General features: G+C 42.6%; 1 protein-coding gene across 3 annotated transcripts in view; it reads left to right on the top strand.

Annotated features, from left to right (window-relative positions):
* CREB5 (cAMP responsive element binding protein 5) overlaps positions 1-25,181 on the top strand; it is a 411,935-nt gene that overhangs the window by 273,082 nt on the left and 113,672 nt on the right. The window contains exon 1 of one of the 3 annotated variants that reach the window (XM_007981776.3): positions 5,850-5,963. The exons of the other annotated variants lie outside the window; for them this stretch is intronic. Within the exon in view, the coding sequence (XP_007979967.1) occupies positions 5,917-5,963 (47 nt within the window). The 5' untranslated portion in view covers positions 5,850-5,916. Of the gene's footprint in view, positions 1-5,849; positions 5,964-25,181 lie in introns of those variants that run through there. 3 annotated transcript variants of the gene reach the window in all.

Here is a 25,181-nt window from a genome sequence, read left to right as displayed (position 1 = left end):
TTCCTTTAACCAAGGTTCCCCCTAGAGCCTCCAGGAAAGGGCTCTTTCTCCCACATCATCAGTTGGGTTGTCCACCTCTCCCAAGCATAGCTGCTCTGAGCCAGTCTTGATCAGCTACTATGCCTTGTCTTGGCTCCACTCAACACCAGAACATGAATTCAGTGTAGTTAGTCTGATAACATCGTTAGGCTCCAATCCTATATAAACTTTTACCCACAAAAGTTTGGACCTCCTTGGCTGGGCACTATGGCTCACACCGGTAATCCCAGCACTTTGGAAGGCCAAGCTGGGAGGATAGCTTGGGTCCAAGAGTTCGAGACCAGCCTAGGCAACATAGGTAGACTTTGTCTCTACAAAAAGTAAACAAAATTAGCCAAGCATGGTGGTGCACACCTGTAGTTCCAGCTACTCAGAAGGCCAAGGTAGGGGGATCGCTTGAGCCCAGGAGGTCAAGGCTACGGTGAGCTGAAATCATGCGACTGCACTCCAGCCTAGGCAACAGAGCAAGACCCTATATCACCCTATCTAAAAAAAAAAAAAAAAAAAATTGGACCTCCTGTCCCCCACTATTATTTGAGTTCTTCCTGTAGTTCCCACTCTAGTCATAGAGATTGGTTAGAACTGACATGACCTTTCTTTGGACATGAAAAAGTCCTGGAGGCAGTGTCTCTTTTTTAAGGGCACCTCAACAACCATGCAAGAAGTCCCAACAGGAGAATATTTAGCTGCTCTCACCTCAAGTTCCAATTTCCCTGGATGCCTCATGTAGGAAGCTGGTGACAGTAGTCTAGGATCAGCTGCTCTGACATCAACCACTTAGTGCTCATTCTGCCATCCCTGCTGTGGGAGTCCAAGAAAAGGGGAGCAAGAGGAATCTCAGGCCCTCCAGGGAGAAAAGGTATAGTGCAGGGATGGAGAAGGCCGACCAGTAGATTTCCTAGGATTTTCTTATTCTAGGTTTTCTAGATGCTTCAGATCTTAAGAAACTGCAGAAAAAGTGTGAGCAATAATACAAACAGGAAAAAGAACTTTCAGGAGGGAATATATTCAGGGAAGACCAAGCAGTCTGTGTTGTTACTAGTTCAGGTTCAGTTACATTTCTTTTTCTTTAATTAATTTATTACTATTATCATCATCATCATTATCATTATTAGAGACAGAATCTTGCTCTGTCTCCCAGCCTGGAGTGCCGTGGTGCGATCATGCCTCACTGTAGTCTCGAACTCCTGGGCTCAAGTGATCCTCCCACCTCAGCCTCCCACCTCAGCCCCAGTAGCAGGACTATAGATGTATGCCACCACGCCCAGCCTCAGTTACATTTCTTAGGGACCTACTATATATGGGCCAGGTGCTAGGTGCTAGGGAGAGAAAGACAAATAGCACAGTCTCTGTCTTGGAGGAGCAAATGGCTGCTGAAGAAGACAAGCACGAAGAGATCCTCTCCATAGTTGGCTTATTGCTGGGATAGAATCTGCTTCAGGGCGCCAAAGGAGCAGAGAGTAATGGCCACCCCTACACCAGCCTGGTAGCCCAGCAAGGAGACCGTGGAAAAGATAATGCCAGAGCTGAGGATTGTATTCATTCATTCACTCATTCATTTATTCAACAAATATTCCAGGAGTGTCAACTGTCTTTCAGACATTGGTTTAGGTTTAAGTGATACAATGACTTGCACATTTTACGAAGTTAGAGAAAAAACACTATTGGAAGCAGAATTGATATTATTTTAGGGCTAACCAAACGGCTGTTGTGACTTGTTAATATCTATCCCCAAAAGTTTCCTGATGCCTCCACCATTATAAATTCATTTCTTTGTTTGAGACATATTCAGCATTACCACATCCGTGAATTACAAATAGGTTTTGACACAGGAAAGGCTAGTGAATTGCCTAAGGGTACTTAGAACCAGGGTTGGGGTATAGGAGGTGCAGTAGTTACATGACAGGAGTCACCAAGGGCAGATCACTCCCCTGTCTTCTCTCTGGGAGCACCTGGAGCTGACTTCAGCAGGGCTGACAATTTAAGCCAGTGAATCCTGCTTGCACATGGTTCAGGATGCATGCTGCACCGGGTCACCTAGGCAGCCCCTCATCCTCTGTCCACTGTGAAAACACGGGACACCCAAGTTGAAGGGAATGCTGAATGACACCATGTGGGTGTGCAGTGGTCTGTGACCAGAGAGTTCACTGGAAGCAATTTGCAAAGGAGGCCTTAGAAAACCACCTGGATGGTTATTGTAAATTAAAAAAGGAAGAGATGCCACTTTTTTCTGAATAATTTTTAATACTAGGTTTATGGCTGGGTACATGTGATAGTCATTATGGCTTATTTAACTCTGAAATTATCTGGCCCTTCAAACTCCACTGGGACTGTAGAAATCTTGGGTTAAATTTTAAAAACAATGTTTGAAAGAAGATGATATGCTTTTCCTTGAGGAGAATAAATTCAAACCTAAAAGAGGGGGGAAAAGCAAAACAAAACAAAACAAAAAACCCAGCTCTCTCTAGGAAGGATCTCCATTGTTTCTTATATTTGCTGTATTTCTCATAACGTGTCTGAACTCAGAAATTCACCCAGGCACACAAAAAGTCTACTCTAGTCGGCTGTTGAGCCCCTCCATCCCTGCAGTCCAAGTTGTGTCTCTTCTATTGGGTTGTTTGGAAAGAGTCCAAAAGCATTCTGAACTCTGAGCTCAAATCTCAAAGGTTTCCACTTCTTCGGAGCCGAACATTTCATCAGGAGCTGGGAGTGTGTGAGTGAGTTACACCGAACAGCTGCGCGGTACCCACCACCCTCTCCCCAAGGATGACACGCTCTGCAAAGGAGGGTGTTGTAAGCATTCCTGAGCAAGCCAGCTAATCTGGAGACCTAGCCTGTTGGCCGGGGGCTACTTCTAAGAAGCCTCCCTCTGGAATTACAGCATCTTATGACTTCTATCTATGAAGCCCCCCTTCTTCAGAGGAACAGCTAGGACATGGGGTAGGGGAGAAGGCCAAATGGGTGAAAAAGGAATCTCTTGAGTCAGAGGGGAATTTTGTTTTGGGAACAGCATCTTATCTCTCTTTAGCTCCTCACAGGAAGGAAAATGGGAAAGTAGGGCTTCTTTTCAAGTGGGGAGGCACCCAGCAGCCAGTGGAATGCCTGATTTGGAAGGGGCAGGAAGGAATACGTATGTCCTGAACAACAAGTGCAAATGTAAATATTCAGACCCTTTGAACTCCGAAATTGATTTCAATTCAGGCCAGCACTCCAAAGTTGTTTTATTGGGATGTTGAAGTGTTCTGACACATTGGTGGCTTAACGGCATCATCATCAGACACAGACATTTCTGGGTCCTTGGCATTTGTCTGGGTTTTAGAAACACTGTACCCATTGGCAATTTCACTCCCTGATCAGAGGCACACTGGCCGCCTTCAAACCTCTTGTTCTCTTGCTCCTCCTGGTAGAAGCAATGATGCTGGTGGGCCTCATCTGAGGTCCGTGCCTGGCATTGGCCGAAGCGATCATCTCCTTTGTTACTTCCCAAACAAGGCACAGGAAAGCCATCTTTACATCACCTCTATTTAAAGCACAGGGTTCCTTTTGCCTATGTCACTGAAAAACAGCAGAAGCCTGGTATCTAGTGGATTCACCCAGCCCCTGTAATATGGGGTAAGAAAAATCCTGCAGAGAACATTTTCCCATTGAGCTTACAAAAAGATGTAAATTTGGAAAACTCTACCACATATCCATTTTGTACTAAAAATAATAACATAAAGAAAACATTTAAATAAGAAAACTAAAGTGGGGAGGGGAGATTTGGGGGGTAGGGAAGGGAAAGTGAAAGTCCATAGCTTGATATTAACCAAGATGGTCAATGGCTCATTTAAAAAGGAAAAAGTAGTTTATACAAAATCTTGCCAACCTGCCTTGAAGTGTAAAGGCTTGTAGAAGCTATTGAAAATTTTGTTTTATTTATTCCCCTTAGCAGAAGAAAAAATCAATGCCTGCTTGGCAAGTCAGACGTAAATGAGTTATACAGGCCACTGACATGGTGGACCAAACTTTATAACAACCACATTTGCCGCTGTCAGGCCACAGGCTTCAGTGGCGCCAGCTGTAATTATGGCTGATCACCTCTAATTCAGAGCTGCCTGCCTTGATAAAGGTGTCACTCGGAGCCACTGTGGCATCAGCATCAATTGAGGATGTCAAACCAAAGGGCAGCCTGCTGGAGAAAGTTTCCCCACCCCAACCCCCAGGGTCGTGGAGACCCTTGGGCAAATATTGCTTTTTAACTCTTCACCCTGAGTACAGTGACACTCCCTGAAGCTGTGATTTAAATTCCAGGGGATTCAGATGAATATCCCTGACCTCCATCAGTGGACATCTTTAATAAGCCAAGAGATTCCTCCAAAAACAGAGTTTAGAAGTCAAGTTCCTCTCTGCTTTGCAACGTGCAAAGAGACAAATGTTTGTCTTATCTACCTGATTCATTGGCCACAAAAGGCTTTAGGGGCAATAGACTGTAGCACAAGCCATGGTCATTTTCGGAAAAGGAAAAAAAAAAATTGCAGCTTCATGCCTTTCTTCTGCTTTTGTGGTATTTAAAAAAAAAAATCCTAGCGAACTTCCCATTTTCATGTTACTTTTTTCTTTTTGAAGGAAGCATGAAGGGTAAGGAGAAATAGCAAAACGGAGAGACGATGGGGTTAAAAAACCCTGTTAATAGAGTAGAGAAGTGTCTGGAGTGTTGTCCTGGTGGAACCCTGAGTGGGGAGGTGTGAAGTGAGGGGCAGAATTCAGCCATTAAAAGGGCTTCACTGTCATTTGTGAAGGATCATGCTTGACTGCCCCCACCTCCCCAGGCTGTTTTTCCTCACTCTGTAATTAAAAAAGAGACACACATACTGTCTGTTCTCCTCTTTAAAGTCACAGACGGCTCCACCGGCACCAGCACCCCCTCCAGCAAGTTGAGTTGTGGGGGCACAGCCTGTCTTTGATTTTAAGGGGGGACTTGTCTTCCTTCCCTCTCCTTTGGAAGGTTCACCTGAGACTGGAGTGCTGATCTCAGAAAGGCAAGTGTTGTGTCTTGTGGCTGGGGTCTTTTTCCTTTAGCACATGACAGGGTGACCCACAGGGGACAAGGGAGCAGTGACTGATTTCACAGCCCTTGGTGGCTCCAGACACGGGCACATGTTTGGACCAGAAGTGGTTTTGCCCTTGCTGACAGGTCAGATTCGAGAACTCTCCGGAGGGGTGGCGGTTGGCATTCAGCAACAGAAAATCCCATCCAGCTCCAGGAAAAAAGGGCCCTGGGCGATGGAAACCCTGTCACCTGGTTCTGAACCAAAGCCCAAGCTGCTAACTGAGGTTGGTTTTTAACACTCAGACCTTCCAACCTGCCGTCTTTCACTCCCTGCTTCCCCATCTCTACACGTGTCTTGATGTTATTTCCCTTTCTCCAAACACAGGGCACTCTTTTTTTTTTTTCAGCAGAACCAGCTGACCCCTGCCTGCAGAACTCCGGGTCCCTCTTGGAGCTCTCTGATGGCAGCTGTAGGGCCATCCCCAGCGGCACTGTTTCCCCCTTTGTTTACCCGTTTCTAAGGGCAAGTGCACCACGAAGGCTCTCTGAGTCTGGAACTCGGCCTGGGGCTGTTTTGGTTACATTGAAGTTTTTGCTTCAGTTCTGCCAGATTTAAATGGTGACTTCACTAGCACTGAGCTAAAAAGGAGAAGGGGGAGGAGGGCGAGACCAGGAGAAAGAGAGCAAGTGAGTGAGAGCCCAGCCGGAGGGAGAGCCAGAGCTAGGCGCAAAAGAAGGGCCAGCACATTACATCATCGCTTGGCCTGGAATCAAATGGGAAGGATATGACTCACTCAAGCTAGTTAAGCTTTGGCTCAAATTCTACACACACTCATTCCAGAGCTCTCATGTTCTGCACCTCAGGAGGGAATTCAGCCTCAGTGATGTCCATGAGGTTTGTTTTTAATTTTATTTTCTTTTCTCCTGATTTTATAGATTTTTTTTGCCCCTACTGCCTTCTGTTTTTGAGCCTTCGTCCTCCTCCTCCTCTTCATTTTCTCCCCCTTCTCCCTTTCTGCCCGTCTTTGTTTCTCCTCTTCTTCCTTCTCCTCTTTCCCCAGCCCCTCCGCTCCTCTTCTTGCCCGAAGAGGCATTTCTTTTCACTTCGATCAGAGTTTTTGTTCTAGCACAGAGACCTGAATGAGTTGAACAGAGGCCGGGTTGGAGGGGGAAAAAAAAAAAAGCAGAGCAAACCAAAACAACCAGAGCAAAAGGGCCACAAATAAAAAGCGAAGCGAGAAAGAGCAAACTCGGGCGAAGTTTCTTTGCTGCGGTGTCGCTCCTAATCGGAGGAGACAGGGAGAGAGTTAAAATGCAGGAACCAATCGCTTGAATGGTGATGTAATGCAAGAACCGCAGGGTAGTTAAGTAATGTGAGAGCGAGGGGGTCAGGGTTGCAAAGCATTTACCTGCTCTCAAGGGGTTTTCAGTTTATTATCAATTGCAGTGACTGTAACCGGCTTCAGACTGCAATCTCTAATTATTCACAGACGCTCCTTTTTTATCTTTTATTATTAAAAGTAAAACTATATTGTGGTATTTTAAAATAACACGATATTATCACAGCTGTGTATTATTTTCTGCCAGGATTCTCTCTCTCTCTGTTTTAAGTGGCTCAAAACTGTTGTCTTTTCATAAAAGGTGGAAGTGATGGTGTGGTGGTGGGGCGGGGGGCGGTTGGGGGGTGAGTTTTGAGTGTAACTGGTGAATTGTAAATGACTGGAAAACTGTGTGTGTGTTGTATGAAAAGTGATTGTGCTGTTCCATTTATTATTAAGAATATACTGCAGGTTTTAAAAGTAATAGATGATGATCCTTAAATGTAGTTATAGTCTTTCCCCTATTATTTCAGCGAAGGTTAACAGCAATTGTGCATTTACTTGAGCATGTTGACTTTCTGTTGTTCCACGTGCTAATTAATCCGGTGCTGTCTTTAAGAGTTTTATGTTCTTGAATTAATTTTTTAGATGATATGCTTCAGTAGTGAGAGGGTGATGATGAAGACTTCTTGATTGAGTTGTTAATATTTCAGAGTAAGAAATTAACACAAAATACAGCGAGAGAGGGGCAAAGGATTGTGTTCTTAATGTTTTAAGGATCTCGTGCACTCAGAGAGACTTTGATGTTTCGAAAATTATTACCACGTTTCTGTTTCATAGAATAGATTTCGTATTGTGATATGCTGCCTGGGTTGAGTGCTTTCTGACACCATCCAGCATTATTAGATAGTAATAAACTGAAACCCTCTAAAACAAGAGGGCAAGTCCAACACTTTCTCACTCTGGGAACTTCAAAACTTCTCTTGGGCTTATTTAGTCTTGATCATTCTACAGCTGGATGCATATTGAGGCTTGCGGCACATACCAGAAAGGTGTCTCTATTTATTTATTTAACACATGTTTTGGATATCATTAATTATGACTTTATGGATCTTCTCTCTTTCCTCCTTTTTTGGGCAGAGGTGGAAGTGGGGAGCAGTGGGGAGAAGTAATTTTTGGAGGAAATAGCATGATGTGTGGGGAGGCCTGAGTGTTAATTTTGATGCTTGACCTTGAACAAATCATTTAAACCACCTGGGCTCTACTCTAAAGACCAGGGAAGGGCAAGGTGGGCTCGAAGCTCCTCGCCGCATGGGGAACCAATCTTAGATGATCTCTGAAGTCTCTTTCCACTCAAAAGTTCTATGTGTATATCCATGTTCTATACAAAAGTTTGCTAAAGAGTATTTGGCGTAGCTTTTCAGAGAAAAGTACATTTGAAATTCAGGATGAATTAGTACTTGAAAAGAAGTGAATGGGGGAGGATGGACAGGAGTATATCTTTCTCCACTTTGAAGTTTGATTTTTATTTGTTTACTTTTTGCTTTTTGGCAAAAAACCAAACACAGTAAACTTTTTAGTTTTCAAATGCTACCTTTGAGGAGACGTCAATGAGATAAATTACCTAGGTAAGATTGCCAAAAAGAGTGGCAGAGTAGACAAGGGAGAATTTACCTGCCCAGAAACTTTTCTAAAAGATCCCGCACATCCTTCAGGTACATGAAATGGTGCCAAAAATGCAGCAGACACAGACCCTTGGGCTTCAGTTGCTCACATGGAGCAGAACAGTATTTTTAATTAATTTATTCCCCCAAAGATTGCATGACTACTTGATAAGTTTCTGTAATTTTAACATAAACTCAAGTTTTTAAAGGAGATTTAAGGCTACATTTGCAAACCTTCAAAGATCATGAAAGGCAAAACTGTATGTGCTTGTTAGATAATTCTCCAGACAATACTCCTATTCTTCAGCCAAATTCCAGGGTAGTAGCCTTATTATAAAGTATATATTTATGTATCCGGGGTAGTAGCCTTGTTGTAAAGTATGTATTTATGTACTTATGGGCCCAGCTTAATTGCGCACAGGGAAGGACCTTAACTATGCCTATCTGTGGGAAGAAATTACCCAGAGCTAAACTGAAACCAGTGGTGAAGATTATTAGTCATTGTGCATAGTTTGATGAGTGCCAAGTGTGTGCTTGGGACTCTTCAGGAATAAAGAGGGCATGATTTCTTTTTTTAGAGCATTACAATTTATGTTGACTTGGCTCGGAATTGTTCACTCATATTCAGAAATGCTCTGCTTGTGACTGACAGAGACAAGGCCAGGAGCACTAGCCTGGCTGTGGCTTCTCCATGCCAGCTGTGATACCAGGTTGCACTTACATGATCTCAGCTCATTACACTTACCCACAGTAACCCAGAGGGCTACAAATTATTAATTCCACTGTTTGATGACTGTTTTGTTCTGTGTCATGGTTTTTGTTTTGATTTTTGGTTTTTAATTAAAAATTTTTATTCAGATAAGTGTAAATTTACATGCATTCATAAGAAATAATATGGAAAGGGCCAGGCTCATGCCTATAATCCCAGCACTTTGGGAGGCCGAGGCAGGCAGATCACGAGGACAGGAGATCAAGACCATCTGGCTAAGACGATGAAACCACGTCTCGACTAAAAAATACAAAAAATTAGCCAGTCGTGATGGCGGGCACCTGTAGTCCCAGCTATTCGGAGGCTGAGGCAGGAGAATGGTGTGAACCCGGGAGGCGGAGGCTGCAGTGAGCCAAGATCAGGCCACTGCACTCCAGCCTGGGCAACAAAGCGACACTCTGTCTCAAAAAAAAAAAAGAAAAAAAAAAAAAAAGAAGTAAATAAATAATATGGAGAGATTCCCATGTATTCTTTGCCCAGTTATCCTCAATGGTAACATCTTGCAAAACTGTGGTAGTACATTACTACAATCAAAATATGGACACTGTTACAATCCATCCATCCTGTTCTGTATGAAAAAGAACACAGTTTTGCCTTTCATGATTTCTGAAGGTTTTCAAATGTAGCTTTAAATCTCCTTTAACAACTCGAGTTTATGTTAAAATTATAGGAACTTATCAAGTAGTCATGCAATCTTTGGGGGAATAAATTTATTAAAAATACTGTTCTGCTCCTTGCGAGCAACTGAAGCCCAAGAGCGTGTGTCTTCTGCATTTTTGACACAATTTCATGAATCTGAAGAATGTGCAGGATCTTTTAGAAAAGTTTATGGGCTGTAAATTCTCCCAGTTTACTTGTATTTGGGGTGTATGTCTGTGTGTGTGTTGTTTTTGTCAATGTAAAAACTGAGAGTCAGGCTTACCCAAGTACATATAAGCTCTGGCAACTGGAGTCCGGTTCAATGTAGGTCTAGCTCACCATCACCAACAAACTTTCCATCTCCACCCTGACTTGGTAAGGGAAGGGGCTTAATGCCCTTGCCTGTCAATGAAAGTCATCAAATACCCAGTTGGGGAGTCCTGGTGACAGTGACTGTGTTTTACCTTCCCTTGGGACATGGCCATTCCATGGGTTTGCCTTCCACAGGGTCCCTGGGGCTGCTCCACAGGTGAGCAGGTGGAGGAGGAGAGATGGCTTTGCTAGCACAACAAAAGATGCATCAATCTCTTCCCTCTGCCCACCAGACACAGAGCAGAACAGTGCCAGCTGTCCATGCCTAAGCATCACCATGGGCGATGCTGAACTCACATTCTTCCTCCTTGCCCTCCCATGTTTCCCTTGGTGAGACCTTCTGTGACAGGAAGGATGGGGATAACATCAAGCAGGCACTGCTAGTCAGAGAAGCAGGGTGGGGTCTCCCAAAAAGACCATGGCCTTTGGGGTTAAAAAGGCCTGGATTCAATCACTGTTCTACTTACTGGCTGTGTGACTTTGACAAGGCACTTCACCTCGCTGTGCCACAGTTCCTACCTTCTCTGTAAATTATGAATAATCAGACTAACCTCATGGAGCCATTGCAAGGGTTGGAGATAAGGGTTTGTTTGTTTGTTTGTTTTTGTTTTTGTTTTTGTTTTTGTTTTTGTTTTTGAAACAGAGTCTCAGTCTGTTGCCCAGGCTGGATGGAGGGAGATAAGGTTTTAAGGCCCCTGGCACATAGTGAGCTGATGGGGAAGAAATCTTGGTGGTTTGTGTTGTTGAGGATTCTGTTGGATAGGATTCTCCTCACAGCAGTCCCTGCTGCAGGTACAGCCTCCCTGACTCTAACTGGGCTTCTTGTCCCAGCATCACTCAGCCTTCTTCTTTCTCTAGCCTTTCTTCTGTTATGCCTTTTTTTAAATTCTGGAAATCAAGCAGGTTTGAGATCACACAAGGTCCTAGAAACAGAGAAGTACAAGGACCATTCTGACTAAAGTGACGTGAGGATACTAGTGATTAAAATGCCAAATTTCCCATGATCTGGGTGGAGGGAGGGACACAGGACATCACAGTTTGGAAGAAAGGATTCTTACTGCCCATCCATGCTCATGTGGTACTGTGAACCAGAAAAGAAAGTGAGATGGAGGTGAGTGAATTCAGTCATGAGAACTGAATTCTATTCCTAGCCTGACTAAAAGAAGTTTCTAGGCCATGCGTGGTGGCTTGCACCTGTAATCTCAGCACTTTGGGAGGCTAAGGCGGTCAGATCACCTGAGGTCCGGAGTTCGAGAGCAGCCGGGCCAACATGGTGAAACCTGTCTCTACTAAAACTACAAAAATTAGTCGGGCGTGGTGGCGGGCGCCTGTAATCTCAGCTACTTTGGAAACTGAGGCTGGAGAATTGCTTGAACCCAGGAGGCAAAGGTTGCAGTGACATTGCGCCATTGCACTCCAGCCTGGGCAACAGAGTGAGACTCTGGTTAAAAAAGGATGTTTTGTAGACTGAAGAGAAAGGGACTTCCAAGGAGGCAAGTGGAAGAGTTAGGATGGCGAGTGGTGGAATTATACAACATCTATGGCGCCCAAGAGGCATCTTGAGAGATCCATGCTGGGATCCCCAAATCTAAGCTGCAAAAGGGCCTATGGTGTCTCAAGCTGCTTGAAAGAAGCATTGTCTCAGATTTTACTTAGTAAGCTTTGGTCAGGAAGGCCAGGTCAACATTAAGAAGCAGAAATTAGTGTAGACTGAGAATGAGCCCTGTCGTGTGCCTGACAGAAAATGGGCTGGGCCAATCTGGAAGTGTACTTTAAAAAGAAGCAGCTGTGACCAGGTGCGGTGGCTCACACCTTTAATTGCAGCACTTTGGGAGGCCGAGGTGAGTGGATTGCCTGAGCTCAGGAGTTTGAAACCAAGCCCAGGCAACACGGTGTAACCCCCATCTCTACCAAAATACAAAAAAAAAAAAAAAAAAAAAATTAGCTGGGCATGGCAGCATGCACCTATAGTCCCACCTACTCAGGAGGCTGAGGCAGGAGAATTGCTTGAACTTGGGAGGTGGAAAGAAGCAGCTGTGGAATAAAGCACTGGCTTCTCCTTTCTGCTCCCTTTTTGTTTGTTTTTTTGGGATTCTGACCTTCATAAGGGGACTCCTTTTACATTGGATATTGCAGAAAGATGCATGTGCAAGTACCTGAGTGGGCAGTCACAATGTAGGGATGTGGAGAATGGCCAGGAAGAGTAAGGAAAATGGGTGGCATTGGTGAGTGTCGGCCAGGCCAATACAAATGTTGTGGTCTGAATTTCGATTTGTGATTTTTAAATGACTTTGCTGTTTGTGATTAAAATGTATGCTATAAGACTGGGTGTAGCCAGAGATGGTGGCTCAAGCCTGTAATCCCAGCATTTTGGGAGGCCGAGGCCAGCAGATCACTTGAGGTCAGGAGTTCGAGACCAGTCAGGCCAATGTGATGAAACCCTGTCTCTACTAAAAATACAGGCATCTACTAATCAGAGAAGCAGGGTGGGGTCTCCTGAAAAGTGCATGGCCTTTGGGGTTTAAAAGGCCTGGATTCAATCACTCTTCTGCTTACTGGTTGTGTGACTTTGACAAACCGCTTCACCTCTCTGTGCCAGAGTTTCTATCTTCTCTGTAAATTGAGGATAACCAGGCCAACCTTGGGCATGGTGGCACATGCCTGTAATTCCAGCTACTCCGGAAGCTGAGGCACGAGAATCTCTTGAACCTGGGAGGCGGAGGTTGCAGTGAGCCGAGATCGCTCCACTGCACTTCGGCTTGGGCGACAGAGCAACTCCGTCTCAAACAAACAACAACAAAAAAGACTGGGTGCTTTCAGAGGCGTGCATTTCATGTATTTGGGTTACAACAAGAGTAATTTCTTAAAGACTTACACACCGTTGAAAACTGAAATTGACTTAGCACTCCAAAATCCACTCCCTAGTACACAAACGCTTTAACACAAGTCCATACATCTTTCCTTCCTGTACCTGCACTGGCAAGAGAACTTATTTAATGATTGATGAGGCAATGCTGCACCCAAGAAGAATTAATCAATAGTTCACAATCATTATGGAGAGTGGGACAGTAGTTAGACAATAGCCAAGACTCATCTAGCTAGCAACAAAGTCTTTCTCTCTCTCTCTTCACATGGTACCAAAACACTGAATTCTATCTTACGATTTTTTTTTCTTTTCCATCTGAATAACTAAAATAGAACTGGACGTGTCCAAAAAGCAAAGCCTAGAAAAAGCAATAATATGGCCCCCAATGAATGTCAAAGTACCTATTAATGCATAGATTTGATCACTCATCTTAATGGGAAAATGGGGTCAGGAGACTGCGTTGTGTGAATTGGAATGCCTACCATGAATTACCATATTTTAGGATTCCACTAACTTTTTATTTTGCAAATCAAAGATCTTGAATTGAAGTCATGTTGAGGTGCACCCATGTGCTGACACGGCAGACAGTCCAGCTGGCCCTCTTGCAGCATTTTGGGCCTGTCTGCCCACTTGGCTCTGCCCCTCTACCCTCAATGGGGCTTGTATCACTGCTTAAAAAGAAAAAAAAAAGAAAAAAAAAGTCTGCAAAACAAGCTTTTGTGCAGAGAGGGGAAGCCTAATTCCTCATAATCAATATGGCCAGATGCGATTGGGCCCTGTGGATTGTTTTGGAGTCAGACAGATCTGGGGGCAAACTCTGGCTTTGCCATTTGCTAATTATGTGATTTTTGACACTCTATTGAACATTTCTGAGCCTCGGTTACTTCGTCTATGAAATGGAATCCATAAGAGCATAATACACTTAGTTAGCATAGTGAGTGCTAGCAAATGTTAGTTATTTAATAATGGAACCAGTTGACTTCTTTGGAAGTCTGGATAATAATATATTTTGGGCATTAATAATGTAGAGAGAAATACTGTCATGTAACAGTTCCTTCCAAGAAAAGTAAACCGAGTCACAGAACGCAGGTGAGGTCATGAGCGGGTGGAGAGGTGAAGAGAGAATCATACTTCTGGCTGTACATGTCATTGGTCAGAAAACGAGGTTTCAGCTCTCACTTCAATGTCCTGTAGTTTATTTCAACATCAAAAGAGCAGGGTCTTTTTTCACCGCTTTTAGTTAAGTAGTAGATTTCTTTTTTAGATGACGTAGAGTAACTTTTCTTTTGCATCTGCCTCTTCTTGACCTTCTTATTTATCATAACACTTCCGTCAGCTCAGCAACACTTTGCAATAAAGGGCTGATCCCATTTAATTCCTCTGAAATTAATCATAATAACAGCAATTATAATAAACCCATTTAGTATAAACGTAGATGTAAATTGCTCTTGCGTAGCATTTTCACCTTTAGTTTTGCTCTCACCAGCATCCACCCTAATATGGATCATGCAGTGGCCTCTCTAGAGCCAGATTATTTTTTCTGAGTTCAGATCTTTCCCTACTTCAGTACATGGCTGCTTTTTGCCATTTCCTTCCTGTGAGGGCAAACAGGAAGCTCCCTGTGACGTGTACAGGTCACAGGAAACGTCATTTGATTTGAATTTGCTCTGACCATCCAGAACTTCCTTAGTAGTAGAATAATCATCTTATAATTCTTTTTTAAAAAATTTTTCTTTAGAGACAGCATCTCGCTCTGTTACCCACTGACACAATCACAGCTCACTGCAGCCTCAAACTCTTGGGGTCAAGTGGTCCTCCTGCCTCAGCCTCCTGAGTAGCTGGGGCTACAGGTGCACACCATGACATGTGGCTATGTTTTTAATTTTTCTGTGGAGACTGGGTATCCCTATGTAGCCCAGGCTAGTCTCAGATTCCTAGACACTAGCAATCCTCCTGCCTCAGCCTCCTGAGTAGCCAGGGTTATAGGCATGAGCTACTGAGCCTGGTCCAGTCTTATAATTCTAAATGCACTGATGAAGCCAGAACCTAAAGATTGATGTTTCAACCCAACCCATTCACCTTACAGATTAAGAAATCAAAGGCCAGGCATGATGGCTAACTCTTGTAATCACAGCATGCAATTTGGGAGGCCAAGATGGGAGAATAGCTTGAGCCCAAGAGTTTGAAACTAGTCTGAGCAATGTAGGGAGACCTCCTCTCTACAAAAAAAAAAAAAAAAAAAAAAATTAGCCGGACATGGTGTCATGCACCTGTAGTCCCAGCTACTCTGGAGACTGAGGCAAAAGGATCACTTGAGCCTGAAAGTTCCAGGCTGCAGTGAGTCGTGATGGCGCCATTGCACTACAGCCTGGGCCACAGAGGGAGGGAGGGAAGGGAAGAAATCGAGGCCATCCAAAAATATGAGAGAGTTATTCTATATCATAAAACCATTGGTGTCGGGGCCCAGACCAAGCTCTAAGGCAGTGAGGAGCACATTTCTGCCCTGCCAGGCCAGTGAGCTTCCTGGTGCCAGGATTTCTGTCATATTGCCCAGGCTAATGCTTTGCAGTCCCTTTTTGAGTTCTGACTCCTAGGGATGGTGGGGTGGGTGGGAGCAACCAACAGGCAGGCCCTTGAGACGCTGGAAATCATTCAGGCAGCTGTGTAGAGACTCCACCCTCTGGTCTGGAGAGAGGGGTGCAGAGGCCACAAGATAGCTTGCTTTTTGCCTCCAGCCATGAGCCCCCCTTGGGTCTAGTTAGTGGGCCCTGAAGTTGTGGGCCCTAATAGCATTGGGGTAAATGTCCTGGAGTCCAGCTCTTTGCTTCCCACCAGTCTCTTCTCTCCTCCCTCTCCCTGCCTGAGCCCTGGTTACACTGAGTGCATGTCTGATGAGGACAGAGCTTGGAAGCTGCCCCAGAACCAGCACCCACCCACCTGCAGGATGTGACCTCTGGGCTCTGAACACACTGCTTCCTCCCTCTTCCTCCCCACCTAGGGAACAGTTTTAGACCACAATTCCCAAACAGCCCCACTTTGCACTTTAATCCCAAAGAGACTCCAGCACTTTGTGACCACAGAAAACTTGTCACTTCATTATGATTCTGAAAAAAAGAGAGCAAAGGGTAATTCATAGTTGTTTTAATGACTTTGCATCCTTTCCCATGGAGGCAGCTTTCAGCTGTTAGGCACAAAGGACGCTGGCCTTCTCTGACATCTGACAGTGCAGTGGAGCAGCATTTTCACAAGATTCTTCACAGCCAGTTAACCCAATTAATCTTCCCACAGTCATTACCCAGGTGCCGTACCATTCGGCTGCCCGGGAGCCTCCAAAGCTCCGTTGTGTGGAGATGAACTATTGTGTCTCCCGACCTTGAAAGGATGTTTCTAACTAATTAATGATTGTTAAGTGCTTGGAAAATGCACTGTGGAACTATGCTGGAGCTCATATGTCTGCATCTTCAGCTGTGCAGATGCACTGAATGCAAATCAGAAATCCTTCCTGCCATTTGTAAATAAATCATAGGAAGATGGATATGACCCTTTCTTTTCTCAAAGAGTTATCTGTCCTCCTCCTCCTCTTTTTCTTTATTCGTTTCTTCTGAGCTGTGTATTTAAGCCCCCTTTGAAATGGACCAGTGTTTTGTAGGATTTCCTCTACTGAAGTGAGAAGGATCTTATTGGGTTTTTCCAGCCACGTGATCTTTAATGAGGCAAATTGAAAACCACTATTGACTGAACCATGAGGGAACAAAATGTGGTTTTCTGTATAGTAGTTTTTAAATTTTTTTGATATGAGCAATAGTGAGAAATATATACTGTATCACAGCCCAATATACCCACACATATGCATATATATGTACACACATATACACACCTACACATATGTACATATATACAAATATATACACATATACACACACTACATACACACATATACATAGATATACACATATACATACATTACATACACATATATATGTGTATATATATACTTTACATGTATGTGTATATATGTGTATATTTGTGTATATACACATGGAAATATGTACATGTGTGTATATGTGAATATACATTGGATTATGTGTATAATATGCACACACATATTTATATATAAATTACACACATAATTTTTATGGAATAATACTTAATTTTTACTGTGTATAACATTATTTGGATATCTGATATATTAGATATGTATATATTGTTCTAAAATGCTGGTAATGTCAGATTAAGCTGATTTCACCAATTTCTCACTAATTGGCCCCCTAATGAAGTGCAACCAGCATTGGAAACACACTGGTACCATAGAAAGGCCACCGGAATGCTGGGCAAGGATCAGGGGACCTGGGTTGTATTTCAAGTTCTGTCCCAACTCCAAGATTCCTTTCCCCAAACTCTGTGTCCCCATGTAAAATTAAGGTATTTGTTTTCAAACTGAAGTTACCCTGAGACTGTTTCTTAAGAAATCCTCTTGTGGAAAAGTCCAATATGGAAAACAGATCCCTGACTGGTCCATATCTCCTCCCATAAGTCACCCCCACCCCCACCTAGAGGTCCTTGGAACAAAATCCAAATCCTACTGTATTAGAAATTTCATGACATCCATCTGGTTCTGGCCTTCAATGATTATTTTATTTCTTAGGTAATAGATTCATCTAACAAAATGCAACTGGATTTATTTCCATGGATGCTGAGCTGGGAATCTCAATTGGTAATCTCCAGAATCAATGGGGATTTTTGCGATAGGACCATCGTTCTTTTCTGCCTCAGTGTTGTAATTTGTTCTTCGGCCTTAAGGGATAGACTTCTTTGGGGAAGGAATGAGTTAGAAAGGTCTTCAGTTGATGTATGAGCAGGTGGACACATGGGGATGTTTATTTATGTCATTGTGTCTGCTGTATGCCTCCTAAATTCAGCAGGTTCTTGATTTTTAACACAGCTCAAATCATTTGGCCTACAGCTGGTAAAATACAATTTTCTGGGTTCTCAGAAAGAAAGGCTTTTCAGACTTATAAAAAAGAGAAGCTCATAAGACTTCTTGAACATCAAATAGCTCTTACAAAACACCATTTTGATGAGTTAAGTGTAAATGAATCAGAAACATACGGATTAAATTTCCCTTGAAAGACACATGGGTTTAAGAATTAAGGGGGGGAAAGTGCTTGGCAAGATGGATTTCAGGTTTGTGCCAAACCTCAGAATGTTTGAAAAATGGTTTGAGACATTTTTACTGGACGCAAAATGCCATGGAGTTTCCCTATCCCAGACATAATAGTGAATCTTTTTGACAACAACTGTATGACAAGAAGAAAAGGCCTGCGGGGCTTAGTCATTTTCTCAATTCTTTAATACTCTCCTTCCTCATCCCCCAACCTCCCCGCCTCCCCCCCACCCCCCCACCCCCCCAAAAAAAATCACTCACAGGGCTAAGAGAACTTCCTGATTAAAGTTTCAAGTCAGGCAATTACCAGAAAGTAACCCCACAACTCAAAAATACATGAATCCTCTCCCAATACTATCCAATTATACCATTTTCTAAGTGGAATAATGCACTCTGAGGATAGGCAGTATTTTCTATATTTTATTCATTGGTGTCCAGAGCAGTGCATGGTTATTCTAGACATTTGTCTGACATTATAGTGCCAGCTTCTTTAGAGAAGGAAAGTAAGTCCACTAAAAGCAAACAGATTGGAGAGAACTATTCATTGGTTTATTAAAACAGCCACAGTGTGGAAATGCTATGTTTTATGAAGGCAAGATATGAGATGAGGCTTTCAAGTTGCTGGGAATGGTCTTGGAAATGTGCATTCTGTTATAGCTTCTCTGTTGAGTAAGCTGTGATATAACTTCTCCACACCTCAGAATTCTTCCTGGCGTGAGGAACCTCAGGAGCAACACAGTAAGGATCCCAGGACTAATTATCTTATGAACGGTGCACATCGTCTGTATTCAATGCCCTCCAATTATTTTTTACTAGCTATGCCTTTTACAGGCTGACCCTTTTACAGCCTCATTTTTCATATGCAAAAGCACAGAAGTGGGTTTTGAGCGAGATACACACAATAAGGGAGGGAGAGGGCCCGGGTGGGAAGCCATGGGCTGGGTCATTTGCTCTGTGAGGCTGCCTTGTCTCATATTCTTGTTTCATTTTCATATTTAAGCCAGGATGACCAAGGTTTGCTTCCTTCCTTCCTTCCTTCCTTCCTTTCTTCTTCTTCTTCTTTTTTTTTTTTTTCATTTGAAAGAAAGGGTGTATTCAGTGACTGCCAATATCGGTTTAGAAACTAGGGTATTAACTTTGCTGCCCTCCGAAAGTGAAAAAAGAGAAAAAGAAAAGAAAGAAACTAGGAGATAACAATGTATTTTTTCAGAATATTTCAAGTCAATGTAGCCAAGAAAAAGCTATCTTTATATGTTTTAATTCTATGCTGGAAGTCATGGAAAAATCTATTTATTCTCTTGTTAGGGGAGCATCTCACACAGCACTTTGAGGTAGGAGTGTGCTCTCTAGGAACCAAAATGAATTTGTTGCAAAAGCAGTACCTAAAAGGGAGAGGAAATGTCACACTAAACTCAGAAAACTACTTTCAGTACTTCCAGGGAAGATAGTGCGTAACAGTGATTGTTAAAATCTACCCCCTGACTCTCACCATCTTATGCTTATCTGTATTTATTGAACTATATATAAAAAATAAATGAAAACTGGAAATACTGAAGAGAAAACATGTTATATCAACTTTCTGTCTTGGAAAAGGCTTTTTAGAAACAGAAATAGTAGGGCCAAATTATGGCTCTATTTTCACCTTTTCCAAAGGAGCTTAATATAGAACAATAGGGTCAAGAAGGGGTTTTTTAATTCTGAAAAATACCGGGTCCCCTACCCAAGAGCTCCAGTGCCTCCCTCCCACTTACCCCAAATGTCTCTCTCTAATGCAAAAATGACCGAAGTGTACAGTATAGTCTATCAAATGGTTCTTTTAATTTGTAACTCAGGCATCTACCTGAAATACTGGGAAATCAGTTTTAACATTTTTATATGTATATAGTTCCCAATTTGATGTATACAAGGGCATCATCTAAATGGGACATACATCAGACAGTCGATATTTCTAGAAAGGATTGTTATCATCCAGAGATCATTTTCATGTTATTAAGTTATGAATGACAGTAGTTGTTTAATATCTTCTCAGCCTTTGTTGACACATTTTAACAGCCCACCTTTCACAGACAGTAAGCTCTGGGGCCTCTACTACCAACATCTCTCTGACTCACAAACGCGTGCGCGCACACACACACATACATGCGTGTGCCCACGACGCAGGGCTAACTTCTCATCTTTCCTGGAACAATTCATGTGTCTCCTCTTCAAGGACCATCCCCTGGAACCCCCAGGGTATTAAATAACACTTTGGGGGGTATCTCCCATTACACTGTTAGCTGACTTCCCTGGCTATTTGCCTTCATAAATGATGAATTCCTCCAGGGCAGCAATGATCTTTTATTCACGCTAGGCTCTCAGCATAGTTCCTGAGATACAGCAGAAGCTGAGTAAAAGTTTAACAACAACAACAACAAAAAGCCTAAAAAAATAAGTTTAGCTGTGTTTCTGTTGTATCGAATGTTTATTGAAGTCACACAAAGTTAGGTGGGACTAAAATTGCCCCTCTGGACGCTTTCTGGATTCTTAGTCCTCCTAGGAAAAATGAGGAGTAAAACGCAGGGGAGTTTGTGCTCAGATGATGAGCTTCCTGCTTGATTTCAACTCTCTCCTGTAACCTGTGTTTATCTTGATGGCCTTATTTATATCTATTTCCTTTCGATAAAAATAGAAGCTCCAAAAAGTGAATCTACCACACGAGGGAGGATACTTTTAACTCAGGCCTAAGTTTCACAGATAGAGTTAAGATGCTGCCCTGCGTGTAGGCACCCAGCTAGATGGTCATTTTCTGAGTCATCCGACTTCTGAGTTTTCATTTTTTTAAGAGTATAATTAAGATAGGTTCCCAGGGATTTAAAAAAAAAAAAAAAGAACCCACCAACCCTGTGAGTAAAGTAGACAGTCTGTACGTGGAGACCCATATAAGGAGATTTGTGGGCACCTGCCCAAATTGAGAGAAGCATTAAGAGCTATTCGAAACCTACTGAAATGTCAACACACTTTTGAAAAAGGTCCATTAGGGATGCAAATGTGCAGCTCCCTGATTATGATAAGCACTGGAAAGAAAACAGTGAAACCCATTAGGAGGCTTTGAGGACTGGGTTCTGAGGCACAGGGAAGACAAGTCTAGTTTCTACGGGGGCTGTGGAGATGAAGTCCAGCCCCTCTCTGCACCCTGAACCAGCCATTCTAATGATTTAAATGGACCCCCAAAATCTCTCTTATTTTGGATAAAGCAAATTAACTCATTTGTAAATGGGCCAACTTTGAAATTCCATCCGTGGCAGATAAAATTCATTTTAATAAGATTTATTCTCTGAGTTACAAACTGTGACTTGCCTCTGTAAAGGATCTGACATTGGAGGCTCACTTCAGGCTTTTGATGTGTTTTGGTTGGTTCTCGCAGGGGATTTTCTTATAAAAGGTTGCTTCCAATTTAAAATCTATAATTCTTACTACATACTCGTCTACAAATCAACTCAAACTAGGGGTATATATTTCTATCTAATAGTCACTTAGAGCTCTTTGAAAAATTACCTAGTCGGAAGGATACCTTTCATTCTGGCTGCCCAAGTTGTTTACATGTGACATCAAATGATATTCATAGTAATGGACAAATTGGAGCATAAATTTTTTGTAATTGCTCTAAAAGTAAAAAAAATGTAATTGATTTTTATCATCTTCCTTGATCTGGAAGGAATTGTATCAGTTTCCAGGACGTTATAAAACAAAATATTTAAAGTATGTTTCAAATAATAAAAAGAGAAATACTTAATAAAGATGTGGAATTCATTTATGAAGACAAATACTGGCTGTGAACCAATAGGCCAAAGCGTCTGCCAGAAGTTTGCTGTAGACAGTCATTCTCATATGTCCACTCTGCCCTATCACTCTGAAGTTCAATCCATATTAAGAAAATGAATTTTCTCAGCCATGCTAGACTTTGAAATCATTGATTTTGTTTGCTTTGTTTTTGAGTGATATAACAGAAGATCTTTTTTCAGTTTTCTTCCTTATAAGGAATAGCAGTCCGTGGCACTTACAATTATAGCTCTTTCAGCCTTGTTTTAATTAAAGAGGTTTGTTTGGCATATATATTTGATACTTGGGAATTTTATATAAAAGTAGTTATAGATTTTAATCCTTTTGGAGGGCTTCAACAACTGAAACCATGGCAAAAATGGAAAGCACTTAACTTTCATAAGAACACTTGAATGTTTCAGCATTACCCGAAAGCAAAATTATAAGCCTTGGAAAGAAAACATTTCCATTTGGCATTTTCACTTTTGTGCTTGTCAAGAGAAATAGCCTCAGGCTTCAGAAAAGCAGAAAGATCTATTACCAATAGCATGAGGCAAGCACTCTGGTGCTCACTTATGTTGGATCAATCTTCTTCACTTCTAGAAGCCTTTCCAACTATGTTATGATGTTCTCCTTTCTGCTTCTCCATCCAGACAGAGCAGTGTCCTCCAGAAAGTAAGTGTACATTTTCCCAATGGTGAAAGGAAACCAGAATGATTTTACCCAAATGCACAGCCCCTGCCTCCAGGGAGATTTGAGACTAATCACAGAGATGGATACTAAACAAAATAGCCATACCTATTAATATATTCTTAGAAATAGTATGAAGGAAAACCAGAGGGGGCTATGTGACCCTTTAAATTCGTGGTTGCTAAATTTGACTTTTAATTTGGGGGTCAAAGAAAGTTTTAAGAAAGGAATATTTAAAAGAAGACCTAAAGGATGAATGAGAATTAGTCAACAAAAGAGCAGATGGCGAAACCTTCCAGGCAAAGATCAAAGGATGCTTCAAGGCCCTGGGGTAGGAAACAGTGTGGCACATTCTAGGAAATGAATAGAAGCTAGAGTGGAAAGACCCTATCAAGCTGGGTGAAAAATTAGTACTACAGGCATCAACGAGGTAGAACATATAAAAGATACTGAAAACACATCCTAAATGCTAAGGAGAATCATGGAAGAATGTTGAACAGGGAAATGTCATGACCATATCTTTGGTTTATGAAGATCATTCTGGCTACAAGTCAGAGTTTGGAGAAGAAGAGCAAAACTGGAGGCAGAAACTGTTGGAAGAAACCAAGAGAAACAACACAGTGTTTTGGACTAGGATCTTGGCAGTAGGGATGGAGCCAAGTGGATACATTTCAGGTCTATTTTGGGGGTGGATTGAATAGAACTTGGTGAATGATTAGAAGTACAGGATGAGGAATCTCAAAGTTAATGCCTGAAATCTGCTAATTCACTTCTACCAAATATATTTAAGGAAATATGAGGGGAAAGATCTAAAGATGGAGCACTGTACTAGTCAGGGTTCTCCAGAAAAACAGACCAGTGAGAGAGAGAGAGAGATATGGTTTATTATAAGGAATTGACTCACCAGATTATGGAAGCTAAAAAGCCCCCATGATCTGCCATCTGCCAGCTGGAGACCCAGAAAAGCAGATGGTGCAAATTCCAATTGGATTCTGAAGGCCTGAGAACCAGAAGCACCAATGGTGTTGCTCCCAGACTAAGGTCAGGAGAAGACAGATGTCCCAGCTCAAGCAATCAGGCAGAGAGAAAGATCACTCAACCTTCTTCCACCTTCTTCTTCTATTCAGGTCCTCAGTGGATTAGATGAAGCCCACCCATATTGGGGAAGGCATACTGCATTACTCAGTCTACCAGTTCAAATGTCAATCCCTTCCAGAAACATCCTCATAGGGGCACCCAGCAATAATGTTTAACCAGATATCTGGGCAACCCATGGCCCAGTCAAGTTGACATAAAACCTACCATCACAGGTACCATGGACTGGATCATCCACAGGGCTCAACCTAGGCACTTAGGGAATGTTGTCTTAGCTCTTTAGCAGGTAGTGTCAGCTAGCATGTACTATGAAGTAGCAAAATGTTTTTCCTGGCAGACCTGGAGGATTTTTGTCATTCTCAAAATGTCCGATTTAAACCTAGTCCCAATGAGTCTGATGGCTCCAACACTGAAAAGACAGAACTGCTTATTTGGGGACCTGTCCTACCTCTCCTAAAAGATGTTATTATGCTTACTAATAAATTACTTATTCTAGTGCACAAAGAGTGAAACCTTTATTTCCTGCTCATCAAAAGGATTATTGTTCACATGTGAGAAGAAATGGCCTCCTAGCCTACCCGTCACGATTCCTGGTTCCTGCTGCCCTCCTCAGCTAAATGTGACTTGCACTCAGAGATCATTGGAGCCTTTCTTTTGTTCAAGGAAAGGAAAGTCCAAGAACAACCAGTAAGGAATTACTCATCTATTTGTGTCCAAATTTGAGGAAAATCTACTTTTAACTGACGTATTGCTCCCTGAAATAAATAATAGTTCTGGATCTCTCACTTTTTTTTTTTTTTTTAAAGACAGAGTCTCTGTTTCTGCAGTGACATGATCATAGCTCACTGTGTCTTCAAACTCCTGGGCTCAAGTGATCCTCCCACCTTAGCCTCCCAAGTAGCTAATACTGCAGGCACCCCACCACGCCTGGCTCATTTTTAAATTTTTTGTAAAGATGAGATCTTGCTATGTTGCCCAGGCTTGTCTGAAACACCTGGGCTCAAGAGATCCTCCCACCTCAGCCTCCCAAAGCACTGGGATTACAGATGTGAGCCACTGCACCCAACCGGATTACCCTCTCTTGATCATGTCTACTCATTTAACTTTAGGGTTGAAAAAGTCCTTGAAGATTGTTGATTCAGCCTTTTTTTTTTTCTTTCTTTCTTTTTTTTTTTTTTTTTTTTGTACATGAAGAAAGGGAAACTCAGAGGCACTGAGGACACAGCCTAAAATCACCAGGTAAAGGACTGGCTGAGTCAGTAGACACTCTTGCTGGTGTATTCATATTCAAAGCCATACCATGCAGAACTCAGTTACTTCACTTTGTCATTTTATGATCTTCAAGTTGACACATCCTAAGAAAGCACAGTTTGGCCTTTCTGTTCTGGTGTGACTAGCTGTCAGCAATCTGAAGAGAAAACCAAGCTATCGACAAGGCGTGGTGGCTCACACCTGTAATCCCAGCACTTTGGGAGGCCAAGGCAGGCAGATCATGAGGTCCAGAGTTCGAGACCAGCCTGGCTAACATGGTGAAACCCCATCTCTACTAAAAATACAAAAACTAGCTGGGTGTGGGGGTAGGCACCTGTAATCCCAGCTACTCAGGAGGCTGAGGCAGGAGAATTGCTTGAACCCGGGAGGCAGAGGTTGCAGTGAGCTGAGATCACGTGCCACTGTACTCCAGCCTGGGAGACAGAGTGAGACTCTGACTCAAAAAAAAAGAAAACCAAGCTATCA

The sequence above is a fragment of the Chlorocebus sabaeus genome, chromosome 21 (genome assembly GCF_047675955.1).
Source record: "Chlorocebus sabaeus isolate Y175 chromosome 21, mChlSab1.0.hap1, whole genome shotgun sequence".
NCBI classification, from domain to species: Eukaryota; Metazoa; Chordata; class Mammalia; order Primates; family Cercopithecidae; genus Chlorocebus; species Chlorocebus sabaeus.
The sequence above is the reverse complement of the archived record's forward strand: the minus strand, read 5'-3'. Positions and strand labels throughout refer to the sequence as shown.